This window comes from Semicossyphus pulcher, unplaced genomic scaffold (assembly GCF_022749685.1).
Source record: "Semicossyphus pulcher isolate SPU_LCO1_2020_fin unplaced genomic scaffold, fSemPul1.0.p SCAF_26, whole genome shotgun sequence".
NCBI lineage: Eukaryota > Metazoa > Chordata > Actinopteri > Labriformes > Labridae > Semicossyphus > Semicossyphus pulcher.
In genome coordinates this window covers 6,705,487-6,725,384 of record NW_027211700.1, presented here as the reverse complement: position 1 = coordinate 6,725,384, position 19,898 = coordinate 6,705,487, and the positions used below count along the sequence as shown (strand labels likewise).

Here is a 19,898-nt window from a genome sequence, read left to right as displayed (position 1 = left end):
GATGAATGTTGTTTTGGACAAAAGCGTCTGCTAAATGAGATTGTAACATTGTAACATTATACTTTCAGTGAAGCACCACCAGCGTAGAACAATGTCCGTCCCTCGTCGCAGTTCCCAGCAAGGTGCTGCACCCAATCTGGAATATATGGAGGTCACGCGGAACCACTGCGAGCTCTTCAGAGCAGAATGCAAAAGGCTGATGCTGGAAAGTGACAAAGCCCTCAAAAACATTCAAAATGCTGACCAAAAGCGACTTGGTAAGAGAGGCAGCAGCACAAAACAATCCAGTCTGCGTTCACACTGTGTTGCACTACACACTGAATGTTGTATTGACTAAAGGTGGACTGTTATGTTTCTTTTCTTCTGCTGTTCAGATCAGCGAGTCGGAGACATCATGTTTCTGAAGAAGGAGTTGGAACTGAAGTTGGAGGAAATTATTGTGGGGGTTGAGGACCTTATAGTGTTGCAGAGCAGAGGGCTGAAAGCCCTGGAGGCCTGCAAAGAGCCTCTGAGAATCACCGTTTTCTGCCTGGAGAAGAGGTGAGGCTGGATGTAGAAGAGATGATCTCAAACAACCAGAATGATATAGAATTAAGGTTCTGACTAGAGCCACAAACCACTAGGATACAAGGGTTGCAATCATTTATAATAATATCTTTCGCAAACTAAGCATAGATCAAGCCTTTTAAGTTGGATGAATTTGCCCAAAAATAACTAAAAACAGATTAAAGTGTCGATTCAGATTCTTCAAATTTATCTTGTTAAAATACAAACATGCCATATGTGAGTTGAGAGAGTTATTGGTGGCTGTAATTGTTGCTCCTCTCAATAATGTGCCCTCTTCAAGTTTCTTTTAACTATGTACCTCATAAAAAGGTACATTACCACACTCCACCACTAGTGTCTGATTTAATAAACAACCTTGTAACTGTAAATAATATTAATGACGCATGCTGGCTTCGTGCAGTTGTTGGTTAATTCATCCTGTCAAATACAGCACAAAGCCTTAAAAATACATTTAATGTATTCTTTCTGAAACTGATGCTATTTTTGAGGTTCCGTTTGTACTTCGCCTTTAACTTCTTTCTCTGTGTTGTCACCTGTGTTGCTGCTACGTTCAACCACAAATTCAGTTTCCTAGTTTTTGTCGGTCACTAAATATTGAAACTAACTTTGCTGAAACGTAAAAAGCTCAAACAAACATGAACATGAACGTGAGGTTTAATAGAAAATGTGGTTTATCAAGTGTGCATCTACATTTGTTATCGGACCCATTATATTGTAACTATTGTAGGAATCAGGCATGACTGATACATTTTTATTTGACATCTAAAAGAATCTGAAGTAACTCCGGAACTTCTCCAAGGTACCCAAATTTGAGTCCATATTCTGCAAACAGATTAATTCATGTACATCTCCTAATATGAGGCCTCTGCGTATCGTCGCACAGAGACAGAATTGTGGCTCCATCACAATTGTTTTAACAGTGGAACAAAATACTAACAACAAAATACTAAATTGATTACAACTATTTAGGTAAAATTATAAAAGGGTTCACGCGGGTTCTTAAAAAGTCTTAAATTAAAATCAGGGAAGTTAAGGTCATACATTGTGTAGGTATTATATACACAGATGGTGCGTTTAAGGCCGATTGTAAAATTGTCACGCAGTGGTCTGAGAGGTCTAACAGTGCTGTAACAAAGAGTATAGAAGCAATATAAGTTTGTAATGTCTCAGACACACTGCCAGCTTTACGTGTCTACGTTATGTGGGCCAGCTACAAACAGCAACGCCTGACTGTGTGACATTGTCTTGTTTCATCAATCGTGATTTGTGGCTAAATACAGATGAGCTAAGATGATGTCGAGATGCAGGTCGAGCAAGAGACGACGTCGCAAGGTGTAATGTATGCTGAAAGACATCCTAGTTAGGGAACAGGGAGGTGAAAGCTGTTGAATCCCACTGAAGATCCCAGAAGGCGCACTCTTACGCAACAGCAGCAAGTGGTAGTTGGGCTATGAGTGCGTTGTTTGCAGGTAGCAGACCTGAAAGTTCACACTCCCTCCCAAAAAAAAGCACCGTATCGTTAAAACTTGACCTCAGTGTGTTTGTTTATGGGTGCTTTTGTGTGTGTTTTTGATCCGTGGATTGCAGTTGTTGTGGTCTTGAAAGGGTCTTAAAAAGCATTGAATTCAATTTTTTTAAATGTGCAGGAACCCTGTAAGCAGATAAATGATTTATATTTCTTCTTGCGTCTGCAGAGGTAAATGTCCCCCTACTGAGAGGCGTCATGATGATGTGGACAGAGAGCTCCTGAAGGAGAGGGAGATTATTGAGGGAGTGGTGTCCATTCTGCAACGTGTATTAGAGCAGATCACTGAGCAGATACGGTAAGGGAGAACGAAAAGGCATTATTATATATACTCCGTAAAGTGGCTCTTAAAAGTATACAGACTTTTTAAACAGTTTTTTTAACTTTTGTTTTGTCAATCCCTTAAAACATGTTGCTTTTTATTCCAGATTGAACCGGTCGGTCAAGTACAAGCTGGAGCAGGATCTGAAGGAGAAATTTGCAGCTCAGAGCATTGATAACTCCTGTGCCTTAATGGCCTCCCATTCCACCAACAAGCTGCAAGAGTCCAAAAACATGCAAACTATTATGCCGAGGTGAACTACAGTGTAACTGTTTGCTTGATAAAAACTGGAAATTAATGTGCTGTCTGTAAAAAAAAAACTTCTTACCCTTGAATTCTACATTTTCGATGATGAAATCATTGCAAGTGTATAGTAGAAGGTGTCATATTTTTTTGAATCAAATATTTTATTAACTCCCTCTCTCAGTTTGGAGGTGACTCCAGAGCAGTGGGAGAACATCTCTGACATCAACATAGCCAACGTGGAGCAGCAGAAGACCAACTCTCTGTCCTTACAGGTCCTGGTGGAGTCTGTACTGGAGCAGACAGCCACTGACATGCAGAAGCAGGTCCAGGTCACAACAAAGGCTTTTCAGATGAACATTCAGGAGATCAAAATGTCTAAGAGCCAGATGGAAGATCAACTGGCCAAGGTAAGGCAGATTAGTGTGTGCTGTGTATGTGGAGGGAAAAGAGAGAAAGTCTTGTGAAAGAAATCAAAGTCAGGCATTCGGAGGCAGACGTTATAATAATAAGAGAGAGAGAGAGAGACGATTTGGTTTATCATGTCAGAACTGATAAGTTGACCAGCGATCCTTTCATTAAGAATTGACAGGTGGGTAATAATGTGATACATTTTTATGCCTCTGTGCCTGCCACAGCTTATCAACTTATCAGGGTGAACCGATGGTCAGAGGTCATTGTGATGTCTCAAAAATACTTTGGCCCATGACTCAGTTCATAAACTTATTTTGACAAAATTTCACGCATGTACGACAAGATAAAAGGGTGTAGTGATGATATTTTTCATCCAAAAGGTCAAAGGTCAACTCTTCCCATCCCATTCTTGTAAAGGTGATATCTCTCTAGATTTGGCTGTTATATTATTCACATAAACATACATAATTCAGTTTCACTTGCTCTCAGAGGTATGAAAAACAATTAGAGGGTATTTATTCCCAACGTTTTTGTCCATAATTTCAGTACATTGATAATTTTATTCAGTTGCATTTACCTGCTGTCCATTCCCCTTTGAAGGGTGCATCCTCACTAATCCGAAGTACAGGTATTCTTAGGCCCCGTGTCCACATAGCGCCTTGTTCTGGCAGAAAAGCACTGACAGAGCGTGGAGACGAAGCGTTTGTGCGGCGAGAGAAAAAACACTGCACGCCGATTTTGTTTCTATGACAACAATAAGTTTAACTTACTACACAGCTAACAACAAGCTTACAACGCGTAAAGCGATAAAAGCAAAACACTTGACAGCAACATTAAGTGTCCGGCAGATCTGCTCCAACAAATGGGCTTTTCAGTCTCTATTGTGATACTGTTGGTTTGTCATGTACAGCTCTGGGTAGACAGAAATGGCCAAAACAAGTTGCTCCTCCATGTTTGGTGGTAACCAGGGTAGCGCCCCATCTGATTGGTTGCCTGAAAAAAGTGGTGGTTACTACACCAGCGCCTTTCTGAAATCTTCCGAGATTTTCAACTCGAAGCGCTTGGAGCGGCCGCACAAAAAAGGTGGAGCACTCTTAAAAAAGAAGCTGGGTGCAGCGCTTTTTCTCTAAGCGGCCACATACGCTCTGTCCCCATTAGGAACAATTGAGCTGGTGCTCAGAAAAAGGCGCTATATGGACACAGGGCCTTATTCTATGTTTCCTTACTGGAAACAAAAGAAGGCCAACTGTCTTCAGGGATTATTACCAATTTTTCAGCATTAAGATTCTTTTGCAGGGAAACCCCTAAAACATTATTTATAACAACAACTCCAGCCCTCTCTCCAGTTTCTGTTTTATTTATTTATATATATGGAACATTTTTTTGGCGATATTATTTGCTGATAATTTATTTTAAGTGAGGGTACTGACTGACCCTGCTTTGACACCTCTGTCCTGTCTAGATTCTCCCTGAGATTGCTTGCCAGCAGAAGATAAGAGAGGATCTACAAGTGGTCATAAATACAAATGAACAAGCTCTGAGTTTGGCCCAGGCCCGGCTGGCTTTGCGTCGTCAGAGACCCGGCAAAGAGCAATGCTTTGATCCAGCACAGGCTCACCTCCTCACTGAGGTCCAGCAGCTCCATGCTAACATCACCAAGTAAGTCCAGGACACACTGGCATCTCATGTGAAGGGACGAGGCAAGAAACGTTTTCAAAAGCAGCACAGTGAAAGTTTGATGATGCCCGTGTGTACACAATTACAGCTGCTTGTTTACGAACGCTTTGACCAAGACATGTAGAATACAAATACATTAAATGGAAAGAACTTAAATACAAAGTATTAACATGTCATAAAAAGAAAACAGCTGCCATGTTGTTAATGTGAGGTTCTGTTGGATTGCCTCTTTCCGACGTTTGTCGAGGTGTTACCGTGTAGGACAAGTCAGTATGTGGTGTCTCTATATCTCTGCACTCTCAGACTTCGTGATGCAGTGGCTCGATCAAAGGAGGAGGAGAGGGCTCTGATTCGCTGCCAGCTGGAGCTGCAGGAAAATATTGAGATGAAAGCAAACTCTCTCTACATTGACGACGTCATCTGCACCCAGCACAGGAAATCCATAGTCATACCAAACTTCTGAGCAGTCGGCAACAGGAATGGGTCTACATATATCCAATAGTTATCTCTAAAAGCAATAAATAAAATCCACTTCAAAATGTTAACTATGTTTTAATGTATTTCTCTTTTATGTGGACAAAGTGTTTCCCCAAGTTTATTTAAGGCAGTCAGTGTGAGAGCTGTATGATTTCAAGTTTATAGAGACTATGATTACACAGGGTCCACAGATTTATTTGAGTGTGGCTGTATTTATAACAGGATCATGTTTTCACCAATTACGGAATATAAGCAAACTGTAGTCTCAACAGCTGAGCTAGAGATGCTCATACATGCCCTCATCTCATCCCACGCTGACTACTGTAACGCTCTCTTCACCTCACTCAGCATGTCCGCCCTACAGTCAATTCAGAGTTTTCACCAGATCAGACAAAAGGTCCCACATCAATCCCGTACTGAAATCTCTTCCCTGGCTCCCTGTTGCTTATAGGACCAAGTTTAAAATCCTCACCCTCACCTATAGAGCCCTACACAGTCAGGCCCCAGAATATTAGTTAGAACTCATCCACCCATACTCATCAGCCCGTTCCCTAACGTCAGACACCTGCTGTCTGTTCCTAGGGCACGCCTTAAGAGCACCCTGCCTACGTCGATACGTTCTGCTGACTCTGTTGAGTCTTTCAGAAACCAGTTAAAACTGGCATTCGGGTAACCATGTTTCTACCAGTTTTCTTACAGTGAATGCTCTGTACATTTATGCCATTTTGTCAAAATAAGTGTATGAACTGAGTATGACTAAATAAAGCGCAATTAATCCAATAAAACAATCAGTTGCATGAGTGACTGGGTATGTGGCAAATCAAGACCTCACTCTGGGAGGCTGTTCCTTCTTTAAATTTCTTACCTAACTGTGGTACATGGTTGATTAAAAAGATTTTTTTGCCACTCTGTTCCATCTTATGTGAGATCAGTTTTAAATAAGTTCTAAAATTCTTGTTATTAAAACAAGGGGGGCGCATTGCGGTAGTTAAAGCTCTGACTCAGACTTTCTCTACATCTTCCTGTTAATAATAAACAGCAGGCCTATTTCGGTTAATCTAAAATCATTGTTTTTATGACATTAGATGGTAATATTTTAAACTATAGAGAATTTTGCAATGTATTTAGCCTTCTTTTCCAGTTTAAGCAACACAATTAAATGACAAAGGCTATGTCAGTTCACCTCAAAACAATGATTCTACAGCTTTTGAATTGAAGTTTTGAACCTGAGAAGCAAGCAGTAACAATAATATTTTTTCCATCCAATCATTAGGTCTTTACATGAAAAATTTCATTGGAATAACAATTCATGTGAAGTATGCGAGTGGGATATTGAAACTGTAGAACATTTTCTTAGAGGAATTTTCTTACATTTCAAATGGCTTTGAAGCAGCTACAAATACCATCACACTAGTAAAAGTTGAACTAAAGCAAAGCCACCCTAGGGAGAAATCTAGTTTTTTTTCACTCAAGCTACTTAGAAAAGGTTGTCTAAGAAATGATCAAATCAATGATGTCCATCTGACACAAAATCAAACCAAATGTATTCTCATGCTTTAGATGTATTGAGTTTGAGTTATTGTGACGCGTTCGTCGATTTGACTATCCTCTCCATTCAGACAAGCGTGGAGGGACACAAAAGCAAATTGCACTTTTTGTCCTCTACGGGTTACCGTTGTTGAACGGCACTGTCATGTCGGCACCCTTCATGGTAAGTTACCCTTCATATTTCGACTTATTACTACACTAACCAGACTAATTTAATGCATTTCACTTTAAACTTTTAAAATGGCAGGGTATAGCCTGTTACGCGGCCTTGTTTACACTAAGTTGAAAGGCTGGTAGCGTATGCTATTGCTAGTATTTAGCAAGAAGGGCTGTTAACATTAACTTGCTAATGCAGCATGATGATAAAACACATAATTTTAGCCAACACTCAATTGTATAAGTTAATGTAATGAGAATACCAATGGGCTCAGACAACAAAAGCAATGTTGGTATTAAGGCATGGATGTATTAGACATGTCTCTCATATTCTCTCTTTTACTGACAAGTAAAACTGATTCCTGTCTCTGTCTTCCTCTCAATCTCTCTCTTCTCTCGCTGTGTAGTCTTTGCACAGATGTTACCAGCGATCGGCTCTCCTCTGCTCTGCCAGGCGACTATGGAGCTCCAGCTCAGTGTCTCCACCTCCGCTGCACAGGAGGCTGCTCCTCTTTCTCACCCAGCGTTTCTATGATATAGAGATGATCCTGAGCTGGATGTCTCAGCAGAAGAGGAGGGGGATTCAGAAGAAGAATGCGTAAGAAACATTTTGGTTATGGTTATAATAATAAAATAAATGCAACCCCTTATGCTTAGTGCATTGAAATAACAGTCATGACAAGGTGCGTCAAATCCATTCAAATGTAGATTGTCAAATACTGTAGATATTTGACCATCACTGTATTTTCCTGCTTTCTTTTACAGTTATTATGGCTACACTAAGAGATTTCATGGACCAGACATAGCAGCAGCATATTATATCTTGAGTATGAAAGGTGCTTTTAGGTAAGTGTTTTGTTTCCTTCCCTCTTTACTGTTCATCATACAGTAAAGTCACTGCACTTATAGAGCCTCTTTCTAGTCTTCTAACCACTCAAAGCACCTTGCAACACATGTCAACCTTCCACCCATTCACACTGATGCCATACAAGGCTCATCATCATCTTACACATTCATACAGACCAATGGCAATGTCAGGAGGAGCAATATTGGTACAGTATCTTGTCCAAGGACACTTTGACATGCAGACTGGAGGATCTCCTGATTAGTGAACGATCTTCTCTAACTCCTGTATTAATCTTAATGAAGATGATGGTGATGATGTAGATTATTTTTTCATCATCTGTGTAATTACTGCTCATGGAAGCATTAAGGTTTTTCCTGGAAATATGGGGTTAGGTGATCATACTACTTGTTTCATTACAACTCTTAAATTGTTTTCTGAACTTGCTGTTAATGGTTTTAGTATTTTGGCTTCTGTGTAAGATCAAAGTATATTCTGCATGTAAGTTTACTGTGATAAAGTATTTCATTCATGTAGGGTTGTGTAACAAATATTTTCATTGTGTTTTTATCTTTTGATACTTTTCCAAAACTCTTTCTAAAATACACAATACCCATCAAAAGTTCCAAGGGCTGGATCTTCAAATACCCTGTTTCTTTCAATCATCCGTCCAAAGCATAAGATTATAATTTACAATGATGTGAAACAGAGAAAGGCAGCAGATCATTACATTACAAGAGGACATTTGTATTTTGGCTTACGAATAAAATCTAATCAATCGTTTGAAATAAAAAAAATTACATTTAAAAATTAAAAAAACTGCTTAACAGACTAATTTCCTGTATGCTATCAAGTTCACAAGCACATAAAAAAAATAATCTAAATAAACTATTGCTTTTTCTGGCATTTATTAACATAGCTAGGTTTTTGTTGTATGTTTGCATATAATCTGTAATAGAAAAAGAACCTCAAAACCTCTTCCCTCACTGTTTTAGGGAGTCAGGTTGTTAAGCTCGGAGACCAGAGCAGAACAGCGCACAGCACTTTCAGATTTAACAAGCTCAAGTTCTTATAAATAGTTTGTGTCGTGTCCTCAGGTATGTCGGCCAGTCAGAGGTGTTCCATGCACACCAGAGTGGCAAATTCAATTGGGACTTCTTGAATCACAAAGACACACAACTAGAGGAAGTAAACATGAGCGACACACTCATCAACTACACCGGATTGGAGAACCTCGGTAATGACATCTCCATGCTTAACTCTGTCAGGCACATGTACTGTTCATTAATTTCAGTGATGTTTAGCATGTTAGTTTAGTGTTTCTAATCTGTTATGTCCTTTCTCAGAGGGGCAGCGATCTTTGAGGACTCTGTCAGTAAGAGGATGTCCTGAGGTGGACGATTGGTTTCTTGCCAGGCTCCACGTGTTTCAGGACTCTCTGGAAGAACTAGACATCTCCCACTGTCCACGCATCACTGCAGGTGGCCTGGCTGCTCTCAGGAATCTTAAGTAATTATCCCGACCCTCATAACATAGTCTATTTATTCTTACAAAAACACTACAGTTGAATATAATTCCTTTCTTCATGTGTATCTGTGTGCAGGGGACTGCGGCGTCTGGATGTGTCCTCCCTCCCGAGGATTTCGAGTCCTGGGTTGATCGTTATTCTACTGGAGGAGATGTTACCACGGTGTCAGATCACCGCTACTGGCTATGACTTCCGCCTGAGTCAAGAGGTGGGAGATGATACAGAGCAGCACATGCAGGGGCAGAGGTAGGGAATGGGTAAGGACTAGCAAAAGAGAAAGCATGGGACTCGGCTGGGAAAGAAAAATCCCTCAGAGAAAGCCTGACAGAAAGGGCACTGACGGAGTAAAGAGACGTCCAGAGGAGAGGGGAGGTGATACATCTGATATTCACTTCTTATTTTCAGTATTGGACCAAGCCTGTTTGGTTCTCAACGCCAGCTTAGATAAATTTGAAATTTCAACTGACATCTGTTTATTTTATCAAACTCTGGCAGTATCAAATTTGATACAGGAATTTGGAAAATAGTATACCAAACTGACAGTGTGAAACAAATATGTACTGATCCAACTGCCTTGTTGCATCATCCAAAGTATATTTCACAGTCTGCTTGTGTTTTTCTCCAGAATGTACATTTATGACAAAATGTCATCAAAATAACAATTAAGACTAAGTTGACATATGTGATAATTAATGTATTTGCCAACATGTAAATATGATTGTAAATGTTCTAAATAAAGAAGTATTGTTCAATATCATGATTATTGTAGATTTTTTTATACCTTTTATCTGTAAATCCCAGAGTCATGTTGAACACGATAGTAACAATGTGGCCACACGTCATAATGTGTCTGTATGTGTTTGTAATCTTCACTTTGGAAGCTTAGATGAGGAAAGTAAAGCCCATAATCCAGTGTGAGCCTTGTGCTGCAGTAGTGGCAGACCCACAGATGGGCAGATGAAGACACCAGTAAGACTGGGAGACAAGAATGAAAGCTTTTTTATGTAAAGATCTCCATCTACTATGATTTTGAATCAGATGTTTATGTTAACAGAGCTAGTTATATGGGCCTCTTTTACTTTAAACTGTATTTTGTGCTGCATTGCCTACCTACAAGGTGTATAAAAAAATCGAATTAAATTTTTCATGTTACTCTATGTAAGAAAACACGAGTCTGTTGAATTTATATATAGTATTAGGCGACATTTAAAAGAACATTTAGTAGTTAGATCGGCGGTAGGAACCATTATGCTGTGGGATCTGGGTCACAAAAAACACGGACCGCGTTCCAGACGGACAACAACAAGACCTCCCAGCCGACTTGCATCCGTGCATTGAATATTAGTCGTTATTTCGTGAAATCTGGGATTTACACTAATTGTCATTCGGACCCTTGTGTTAAAAGGGTTTCAGTAGACGGATAAATGTCTGATGCATCAGGTAGGGTGACTGTCTGATATGAAAACTGGGCAAAATATGAATATAAGACTGTGCTACGCTGCGCTAGCTATACTGGCTAGCTGTGTCTCGAACATCACATTCACCGCGAGAGGTATTTGTTAAGGCCCGGATTGATGTGCTATGTAATTTTCATTTATAGAACTTCCCAAAAAAGAAGAAGAAGAGGAGGAGGTCACGCCTGAAACAGAGGTAAGAAAAGCACTGTATCTGTAGCTGACAGATTAACATACCATGGGAGAGTTAGCAGAAAACGTTGGGTTGAGTTACTCTGAAGTTACTCAGAATGTTGTCTGCTTTGTAAAATCAAAACAAAGCAGTCATCTGACCAGGCATGTGTTTAAAATGCAGATCTCTAATGAATAAACCCGGGAGCCATTTACAGCAGGCTTACTGCTCGTTTAATCGCTGGTTTTAATGTCAATGTGTTGTCCTTTGTAGGATCAATCCGACGACAGCAGTGAGGACGAGGCTGCAGGGGAGACAGAGAGTATGTAAAACAAGGACACAAGAATATTTATAAAAAAATCTGACTCTATTATAACTTGTTTTAAAGCAAATACCACATCTTGCAATGTTTTGTAATGTGCCTTTTTCATTTGCCGCCATAATATAAATGTATGTATATAGCTGTAGCTTTAAACTTTCTTTCTGCACAAATAAGCTGTTACAAGCATAACAAATACAAGCAATAAGAGTAATGGTAAAACAATAAGAACAATGACAATAGCAATTAAAACAATAATAGAGTTATTAGAGTGTATGCCTCCTTACTACTGGCCGAATTTTGTATTTATTTAATGTTGATTCTATCTGCATGCATATTATTTCAATTTATCATCCTCCCTCTGTGTTCCTGCCAGTGGACTTCCTGCGTAACCTCTTCTCCAGCACCCTGGGTCTCGGCTCAGCAGATAAAGTTCTGGATGAGCTGACTCTGGACGGAGTAGCTCGATACATAAATAGCGGCAAATGTGAGTCTTTGCCTGCTCGCATTCAGCTCCCCCATTTCAGCTGACCACAGTGGATTAGAAGCTTACAAGCCTGTTGTCATAGTGTGATTATTATTGATTAATATGTGATGTTGTGTCCACACAGGTAAAAACATCATCTGCATGGTCGGAGCTGGAATATCCACGTGTAAGTACTTCAGTTTTAATATCACTCAATAAAAACTATTAATGATCATTATTTTATGCGTTTGTTTGTCTAATTCTTTAAGCCCTAACCCTTTACATCATCTCCCCCCACAGCGGCTGGGATCCCTGATTTCCGCTCTCCAGGAACTGGCCTGTATGCAAACTTGCAAAAATATAACCTGCCTTACCCAGAGGCCATCTTCCAGATAGATTACTTTAAGGTTTGTGAAAGCTTGCTTTGTTTGACAGTTTGAACAGTTACAAAGACAATATATAAGAATATATAAAAAATCTTGATCATAAGTCCATATAACATTATTAACATTAGAACCTTTATATCGTAATTTATCAGAAGTGTAACAAAGAAGCCAAGTCTCTTGGATTTCTGTTTTGCTCCAGTGTAATCGCAAATGCCAAGAAAAGTCTAGTTTGAGGTTATAAGCTCTGAAACTCATTCAACACTTAAGTGTCTGGATAACTGATGTGCAGAAAGAAGTTAAATCCAGGGACACCTCGGATAGGGCAAGTTAGATCATAAAAACTAACATTCTGGTTAATAGCTGATTGATTTTGTGGGTGTAAAAACGCATCTTTAAAACATTCTTGACCTCTGTCAGGGCTGTTTTAAAAGATTAAACTCAGAATTGAAAGTTGAATTTAGTCTGTGCTGGAATCGGGCAGTGGTTAGCGCTTTTGCCTCACAGCTAGAAGGTTCCATGTTCGAATCCCGGTTCGGACGTAGTTGGCCTTTCTGTGTGGAGTTTGCATGTTCTCCCCGTGCATGCGCTGGTTCCCTCTGAGTACTCCGCATGAGTACATGCTCGCTAGGTTCATTGGTGACTTTAAAATTGCCCGTAAGTGTGAATGTAAGCGCAAAAGGTTGTCTGTCTCTATGTGTCAGCCCTGTGATTGACTGGCGATCAGTCGGGGGTGTAACCCGCCTCTCGCCCAGTGACAGCTGCGATAGGCTGTCCCCCCGGTGGTAAGTGATATACATAATGTATGGATGGATGGATGTGCTGGAATCTGTTTCCCCTCAGAATTGTCTCTGCACTATTGACTTTATAAACATTTATCTGCTTTCCTTTTATCTTTCTGTCAAGCGCTTTATAACCTTGTTAAGAAAGGTGCCATAGAAATTAAGTGTATTATTATTATTATTATTATTATTTTCATCAAGTCAATCTTCCTCCATTCTTTCCCCCAGAAACATCCAGAACCTTTCTTCGCCTTGGCCAGAGAGCTCTACCCCGGGCAGTTTAAGGTACAATATGCCTCATTTTGATTGATGAAAATGTAATCAATGTGTAAAATACGAAAACATATTGGAACATTTCGGCATGAACTCTAATCTCAGAGAGCATCAAAAGCCTCACAGATGTTTGTACTCTTGTGCTTGACTTCTTTCGGTGTTTAGCCGACGATTTGTCACTACTTCATGAAGCTCCTGAAGGACAAGGGGCTTCTTAGACGCTGCTACTCACAGGTAGGGAAAAAAACAGCCAGAATCTCACCCTCACAAAATCGTACTATATTTGTATTGACATCGTGTGCGTGTTATGATCATTCAGAACATTGACACCCTGGAGCGTGTGGCTGGGCTGGAGGGAGAGGATCTCATTGAAGCTCACGGAACGTTCTACACGTCCCACTGTGTGAGCTTCTGCTGCCGCAAAGAGTATAACCTGGACTGGATGAAAGGTGTCTTTTGCTTTTGTCAGCCTTTACTTGTTTAAACTCAAAGCCAGTTGTTGTCAGACTCTCACCTCCTTCTTCTGCTTTGTAGATAAAATCTTTTCTGATGACATTCCTCGATGCGACAAGTGCAGTAGTTTGGTGAAGCCAGGTAAGTGGATCTTTGTCTCGCTTTTATTTTTCTATTTAAAGTTGAATTTTTTCTTTCTTTTTCTGTATAAATGTACATATCATTCCTCTTCCTCAAACACCAACCGACATTTGAGTAAACCTGTTGTTCCCTTCCCAGTTTACCTGGAACCTGACCGCAACATTGTCACCATATGTCTCACTGTGTCTTCATGTCTCTGTGTTCCCTAGATATCGTCTTCTTTGGAGAGAATCTACCTGTCCGGTTCTTCACTTCAATGAAGATGGTGAGCACATGTTGGTGATTCACACATTGTAGAGAATGTGGTGTAACACCACTGCACAAATAAACTCTTTTCAACCTCTTCTCACCTGTCAGGACTTTCCTCGCTGTGACCTTCTCATCGTGATGGGGACATCTCTACAGGTCCAACCATTTGCGGGTCTAGTCGGCAGGTACTTGGATGCTGCTGACCACAGACACAGGAATAATATGCTGCAATCTAGCAGCCAGTTAGACTGTCCTGCATTATGAAAGATAACCTCATGTCTCTGAGGCTCGGAGTGCACCTTCTTATTGTTCTCTCCTGTGATTCTTTGTCATGTAGGGTTTCAAAAAGTTGCCCCAGGCTGCTCATTAACATGGAGAAGGCAGGGCAGGTGAGCCTCACTGCTCCATTACGCTTGTCAGACCGATTTTTCTGTCATTAATGTATTTATTGGGTGCATTTCTTTCTGTGTTTGTCTGTGCAGGCTGATCCTCTGTTTGGATTGCTGGGTTTTGGAGGAGGGATGGACTTTGAATCGGACAAGGCATACAGGTGATACAGAGAGCTCATATTTCTTTGCTTCGATGATCCGTCCATTGCAACTTATGTCTTATGTGAAAACAGATCTGGGCTCAAATACAGATCTAATCTTAATGAATCCAAGAGATAGACGTGCCAGTCCAAGCTAGGCATCAATAATAAATAGTGATATATATTTTGTCTATAAAACATATGCATGTATTACAGTATGTTTATGAGCTTATACTGATATTATGCAGTTTACTTTTGCACCACCAGAGGGCGCAAACGCCTCATCCATTATGATGGTTAGAGTGTACAACTTTGAGCTCGGGTACCTTTCTGCTATACTTACCTTTTAACTTAAGTCATTCTCTGTGTTGTTTCTCAGTGAATGATGTACTAGGTATTCACCTAACAGTCACCGTGATTGTAAAACGTGGTTGCTCACTAATGCAAACTTTCCAGTCATCTCTGACAATGTAAGCTAGTATAATCCCATTAAAATATTAAATAACACAACTAATAATATGATTTGAGGTTCATTTAGCTTAACACAAAAGCAGCTGGTTAAAATGTCCTTTAAAGGGGTCCTTCTAAATGTCTTTTTTTAGAGCACGTTTCAGTTCATCTTTTGTAATCCTTTTTACGGTCAAGTTAAATCCGTACTTCTACATTTTTACGCAGGTATCTGTACTTTTACTTCAGTAAAGAATGTGTGCTTTGCCATCTCTGGCTACAGTGATGAAAAATACTTAAAAAATAATGCATCAAATTTTTAAACAGCTATATTTAGCTAAATGCCGACAACTGGTTTATCAACAGTTTGATAGACATTTAGAGGGGGGTTAAAACAGTTAAAAAATAATGTAAAAAAATAATTTTCTCAGGCCCTCATACAGCCTCTGCCTGAAACGACTCAGTCAGCTCTGTCCCTTTAAGAAACCCCACCCCTACAAGCCTGCTTTCTTCTGATTGGCCAGCTCTCCGAAACCTGCTGTAGAAAAAACAGTGTGAAACCTGGCATTCACAGCAGCCTGCAGACTGAGCTGAGAAGCCTGGGGATTACTCCGACATACTTTTACCTACAGATTTGAAACTTCACCAACGTTTAGTCTGAACATCCAACAATGTAACATTATATGTCTTAAAATGTGAAACAGCATAATACCCCCTCTTTAAATTTCAGTGTTGTAAGTCAGTGTTGGTGTTTAGGAATAATGCATCGTACTGGAAATGAAGACGTGATGAAGCCGTAATGATGTCTTTTTTTCTTCTCTGCAGAGATGTAGCTCACATCAGTACATGTGATGAAGGCTGTTTGGCTCTGGCAGAACTGTTGGGATGGAAGGTAACTTACATAATCGTCTTTCACAGATCCTACTCTTGTTTAAGGTTGTGTCAGCCCTGTGATTGACTGCCGATCAGTCCAGGGTGTACCCCTCCTCTTGCTCAATGACAGCTGGGATTGGCTCCAGCCCCTTCGTGACCCTGAGCAGGATCAGCGGTATAGAGGATGGATGGATGGATGCTACTTTAGGCTCCCAGCAACTCCCACAACTCAGACTAAATGTTCTTTCAGATACTGTAATTTAAGCTCATTAAATCTTCATTTCTTTTTTCTTATTTGAGACTTCCAATGAAGGTTAAAATACAAATGAAATGGTACTTTTAGAAGGGCTTTCTGTGCTCTAAATTAAGGACTAGTTTGTGCACCTATGCTGGTCTTGTCAGTGACAAACTGTAGCAGAAGTAAAAAAAAAAAAGAAAGTGAGATCTTTCAAAATGTCAGGGTAACCTATTTATGATTTTCCTGTGTGATGTTGTGGTCCCTGGTTACCGCTGAGACACTTCTCTATAAACTCACCGCTCTGTCACCAGTCTGTTCTCTCTGTCTCCTTACATTAGCCATGTTAATGACAGTTGTTTTCCTCCTCTTCTCTCCAGGTGGAGCTGGAAGACCTGGTGAAGCAGGAGCACGCCAGGATTGACAGTCAGGACAAGAAAGAGAAGGCCAGCGCAGAGAGCAAAGGAGCTGCAGCCAAGGCGAGCGCTGCATCAGTGGCCCCAGAGCCCAAAAAGGAAGAGTAACTCATTACAAAGCTCTTTCAGAGTAGCTTCTGCAGTGATGTCGCGGTTTGGAGTTGGCCCTTTAAGGCAGATTAAGATACCAGGGTTTCTGTTTTAAGGCTTTGACAGACGTCTGTCACACGCTTGTTTTCCATCTGACATCAGACATTAATATTTTCTGAAAGATCTCAGAGGACAGCTGTGTGTTATGCTCCTGTTTTTAACCTTTGTTTGCACTTTAATAATATTCTTTCCTTTCTTTAGCATTACCTAACATCTGGCTCCGATGTGTATTTCTCTCTGGGGCAGTTAACTTGATGCAAGAGTAGATTTTACTGACTCTGCTGCATAATATAACAAGCTACAATTCTGTGTCCCCTGCTAGTATTGAACACACGTACATTGAGTGATTTAAATACTTCACTCAGTATCTGATTCCAGCTTGATCTTCCTGAAAAGATAACCCGACTGTTGTACATTTCATTTGTCACGTTTTCCCACTCTGTTGATATTTTTTGGCCTGATCGGTCCGTTACCTCATAAACGTACTAATCCCATCACAAACAGAACTTCCTGATCGGTGAACTGAGGGAGTTTTACATGTAACAATAGGGTGATTACTTATGTAGAACTATGTTTTAAATGCTGCTTTAACTTGCTTTAATCTGCTCCTGTTGGATTTGACTTCTCTAACCGTCTTTAACACAGTGTTCTCAGATGATACACAAAATAACAGAACATCTCTCTACTTTTAGGACCTTTGTTAACCTTGTAAATCTTTGGGGGTGGATAAAGTTCAGCAGATACAGATTGATAAACGGATAATAATTGCTAATATACAATCTTATGCAGAACAAGAAGTTGTTTCGTAGTAAACTATCTGGACTGTCTGAAAATGCATGAGTTGTTAAATCATGAAATAAAAAACAGGTGGTGGACACATTTACTAAATGAAGGACAATAATGCAATAAACTTGAAAAGATCATTATGTTCACTTAGAAGTTGATTCAACTCTGTGATCACTTTTAAGCAAGTCTTAATATTGGTAAACGTAAACAGCTATTGACGCTGGATCATAATATGTCATAACCACATGCAGCCATGTAATTTTCTGCGATGTCAAATACTGACAGCATGTGCTGCCGTGAACACAGAACAACTAAACTATCTGGGATGTCAAACCTCAGCTACTTAAAGGGCCAGTTCGCCAATTTCCGGCCTCAGTCCTGTCATGCTAATTATGGGGAGCTAATGCCATTATGGTTGAAAAAAAATGCAATTTTGCTCTGTGCCTTTGGAGGACGCTATCCGCTTCTCCAACGGGCCCTGGAAAACCTTTGCCAGACTGCGTAAAACGCATCATTTGGCGGAGGTCAGGGAGCTCACTAAACTACACTTCCTCAATCTACGACGCCCGCCTCCGATGTCATGTCTCTTTCAAAATCGTCAGGTTTGAAATGTAGACTGCAGACCTGAAGATTTTTTCGACGACCCACCGGTATATTCTTGTCGTATTTCCGATTCTGTACCGCTCTGAGCCATTGCCTGCAGCGAAAGCAGTATTTCACTCCAGCGTCTCTTGCTGGGCCGTTCCTTTCAGAGGGAGGGGTGCAATACACGCTGGGTGTGAATGTTGAAAGGGCAAAACCACGAGCTGTTAAAATTAGATTAAAATATTATTGCATCTATTGATTATAGAGAACACCAGCTCTGACTGACGGTGGCTTTTTCCAGGGCCGAATTTCTCCTTTAAGTTGAATCGTTTTTGTATTACAGAACTTGAAAGCTTGGTTTTGAATCTACCTTTATTTTATAATATTCAGGACTAAAAAAGGGACGTTTAAAGTAAACTAAGGGGAAAAAACATCGGCTTATTTATTTCATCTGGACCGGGGGTGTGGTTTTATCATGTGATTGACAGCGGTGTGGAAAACGAAGCAAACAGCCCCTCAACCGCAAATGTATTTAAATACTGCTCGGCTCTGATCACACGTTATAGAATAGCATGACTTTTTTTCTCAGTTAAAACCAGAGAGGGGCCGGAAAATACTAACAAATCTCTTAGATTCAAAGTGGAAAAGTAAAGTGCCAAAATATGGTGAAACTGTGAAATTTGAAAGATGGTAGGCTTAAATAACACTGGCTGATTGTGTATCAGTATTTTTTTACCCTGATATATTCATTGAAGTACGCTTACATTAGAGATTGTGTATTTGAGACTTTTTATTGTGATTTGTACAGCAACAAGTCTTATTTAAAGCTGCTGTGAGGAACTTTCGGTTTGTGTTGATTTTGGCGCCCCCTGTGGACAAAGCCGTACCTCTTATCTCTTTGCTGATTTTGTCCTGTACATGCTTAAGTGGTGGTTTTTAACAATAAATCTCATCCTGCTTTCTTTAACAGTCATATGTATCACTCACTTTAAATTACTGTCCTGAAAAATATAAACAAAGGCAGCATGCAGTTAATCGCTTCATCTGACACCTACCCCCCTCCAGCGGTTTCAGGCATTAAAAGTAACTATATAGAAATAATCAATCTTGTCGCTGATGATCTGGTTTGCTTTTGTAGGTCATATATAGTCATCACAATTAATTTCAGTCCGTTTCATAACCAACACAAAAAACTCCTCACACGACCTTTAAATAATTTTACATTTGACAAATGTTAACCGTCCGTAGATCTTTACATACACAATGTTCTTTTGTCTCAACCTAGTTTGATAATTATCTCTTTGCTTAGATGGAATTGGTTGAAATATATGTTCGACAAAGTACAAAGAAAAAGAGTCTACAGCTCTGCTAGCAGATGTGTGAGGTGTAAGTAACACTAGTACTTTAAAGCTCCTGTGAGGAACCTTCAGTTTGTGTCGCATTTAGCGCCCCCTTTTCTGATCTTGTCCTGAACATGTGAAAGTCACGTTTTCTGGTGAAAAATCTCCTCCTGCTTTCTTTTATCATTTAAACAAATCACTCAATGAGAATCTTTGCAGTGAAAAATGTAAACAAAGACTGTTTCGACCACTTGCTGTTAATCTCCTGCAGCAGCAGTTACAGGCATTCAAAATAATCTTGTCACTGTTGGTCTTGCTGTTGTAGCTCACATAGATGCGTCAGCATTCATTTCAGTCAGTTTCACGACCATCAAAAAAACCCTCACAGGAGCTTTAAGCTAAATGCTAATGCTGGCATGCTAACATGACAATGACAAAGCTCGCTGGTCTTCAGTTTTCCGTGCATTTTAGTTTAGCATATAGCCATGTTCTGTCTTTGCTAACATGCTGAACACAAAGTACAGCTACTGGTGACAGGAAAAAG

The 19,898-nt window shown here is 40.1% G+C and overlaps 3 protein-coding genes across 3 annotated transcripts; all 3 read left to right on the top strand.

Moving 5' to 3' along the window:
* The first annotated feature begins 145 nt into the window (after positions 1–145).
* On the top strand, positions 146–5,211 carry tekt1 (tektin 1). Its single transcript, XM_069676740.1, has 7 exons — positions 146–257; positions 375–540; positions 2,262–2,390; positions 2,521–2,667; positions 2,842–3,067; positions 4,534–4,730; positions 5,052–5,211. Exons 1-7 carry the CDS (start codon positions 146–148, stop codon positions 5,209–5,211), a joined length of 1,137 nt encoding a protein of 378 aa, XP_069532841.1.
* A 1,667-nt stretch (positions 5,212–6,878) lies between these two features.
* dmac2 (distal membrane arm assembly component 2) lies at positions 6,879–10,053 on the top strand. The gene is made up of 6 exons (XM_069676702.1): positions 6,879–6,936; positions 7,337–7,527; positions 7,695–7,775; positions 8,871–9,010; positions 9,120–9,282; positions 9,377–10,053. Exons 1-6 carry the CDS (start codon positions 6,919–6,921, stop codon positions 9,549–9,551), a joined length of 768 nt encoding a protein of 255 aa, XP_069532803.1. The 5' UTR covers positions 6,879–6,918; the 3' UTR covers positions 9,552–10,053.
* A 555-nt stretch (positions 10,054–10,608) lies between these two features.
* Positions 10,609–18,954, top strand: sirt2 (sirtuin 2 (silent mating type information regulation 2, homolog) 2 (S. cerevisiae)). The gene is made up of 16 exons (XM_069676708.1): positions 10,609–10,741; positions 10,902–10,951; positions 11,201–11,249; positions 11,623–11,733; positions 11,858–11,899; positions 12,013–12,119; positions 13,106–13,162; positions 13,316–13,384; positions 13,470–13,599; positions 13,685–13,744; positions 13,954–14,009; positions 14,102–14,178; positions 14,331–14,382; positions 14,476–14,543; positions 15,795–15,861; positions 16,458–18,954. The coding sequence occupies exons 1-16, from the start codon at positions 10,726–10,728 to the stop codon at positions 16,599–16,601; spliced, it is 1,155 nt and encodes a 384-aa protein (XP_069532809.1). The 5' UTR covers positions 10,609–10,725; the 3' UTR covers positions 16,602–18,954.
* Positions 18,955–19,898: the final 944 nt, after the last annotated feature.

Bases quoted from the DNA above. Each gene is read 5' to 3' on its own strand.
- tekt1 (XM_069676740.1), top strand. From the start codon at position 146: ATGGAGGTCACGCGGAACCACTGCGAGCTCTTCAGAGCAGAATGCAAA. The intron at 2,391-2,520 runs GTAAGGGAGAAC...TTTTTATTCCAG, and splicing joins CAGATCACTGAGCAGATACG to ATTGAACCGGTCGGTCAAGT. The intron at 4,731-5,051 runs GTAAGTCCAGGA...CTGCACTCTCAG, and splicing joins CTCCATGCTAACATCACCAA to ACTTCGTGATGCAGTGGCTC.
- sirt2 (XM_069676708.1), top strand. The intron at 12,120-13,105 runs GTTTGTGAAAGC...TCTTTCCCCCAG, and splicing joins TCCAGATAGATTACTTTAAG to AAACATCCAGAACCTTTCTT. The intron at 13,163-13,315 runs GTACAATATGCC...TTCGGTGTTTAG, and splicing joins TCTACCCCGGGCAGTTTAAG to CCGACGATTTGTCACTACTT.
- dmac2 (XM_069676702.1), top strand. The intron at 7,528-7,694 runs GTAAGAAACATT...TTTCTTTTACAG, and splicing joins GGGATTCAGAAGAAGAATGC to TTATTATGGCTACACTAAGA. The intron at 9,283-9,376 runs GTAATTATCCCG...ATCTGTGTGCAG, and splicing joins GCTGCTCTCAGGAATCTTAA to GGGACTGCGGCGTCTGGATG.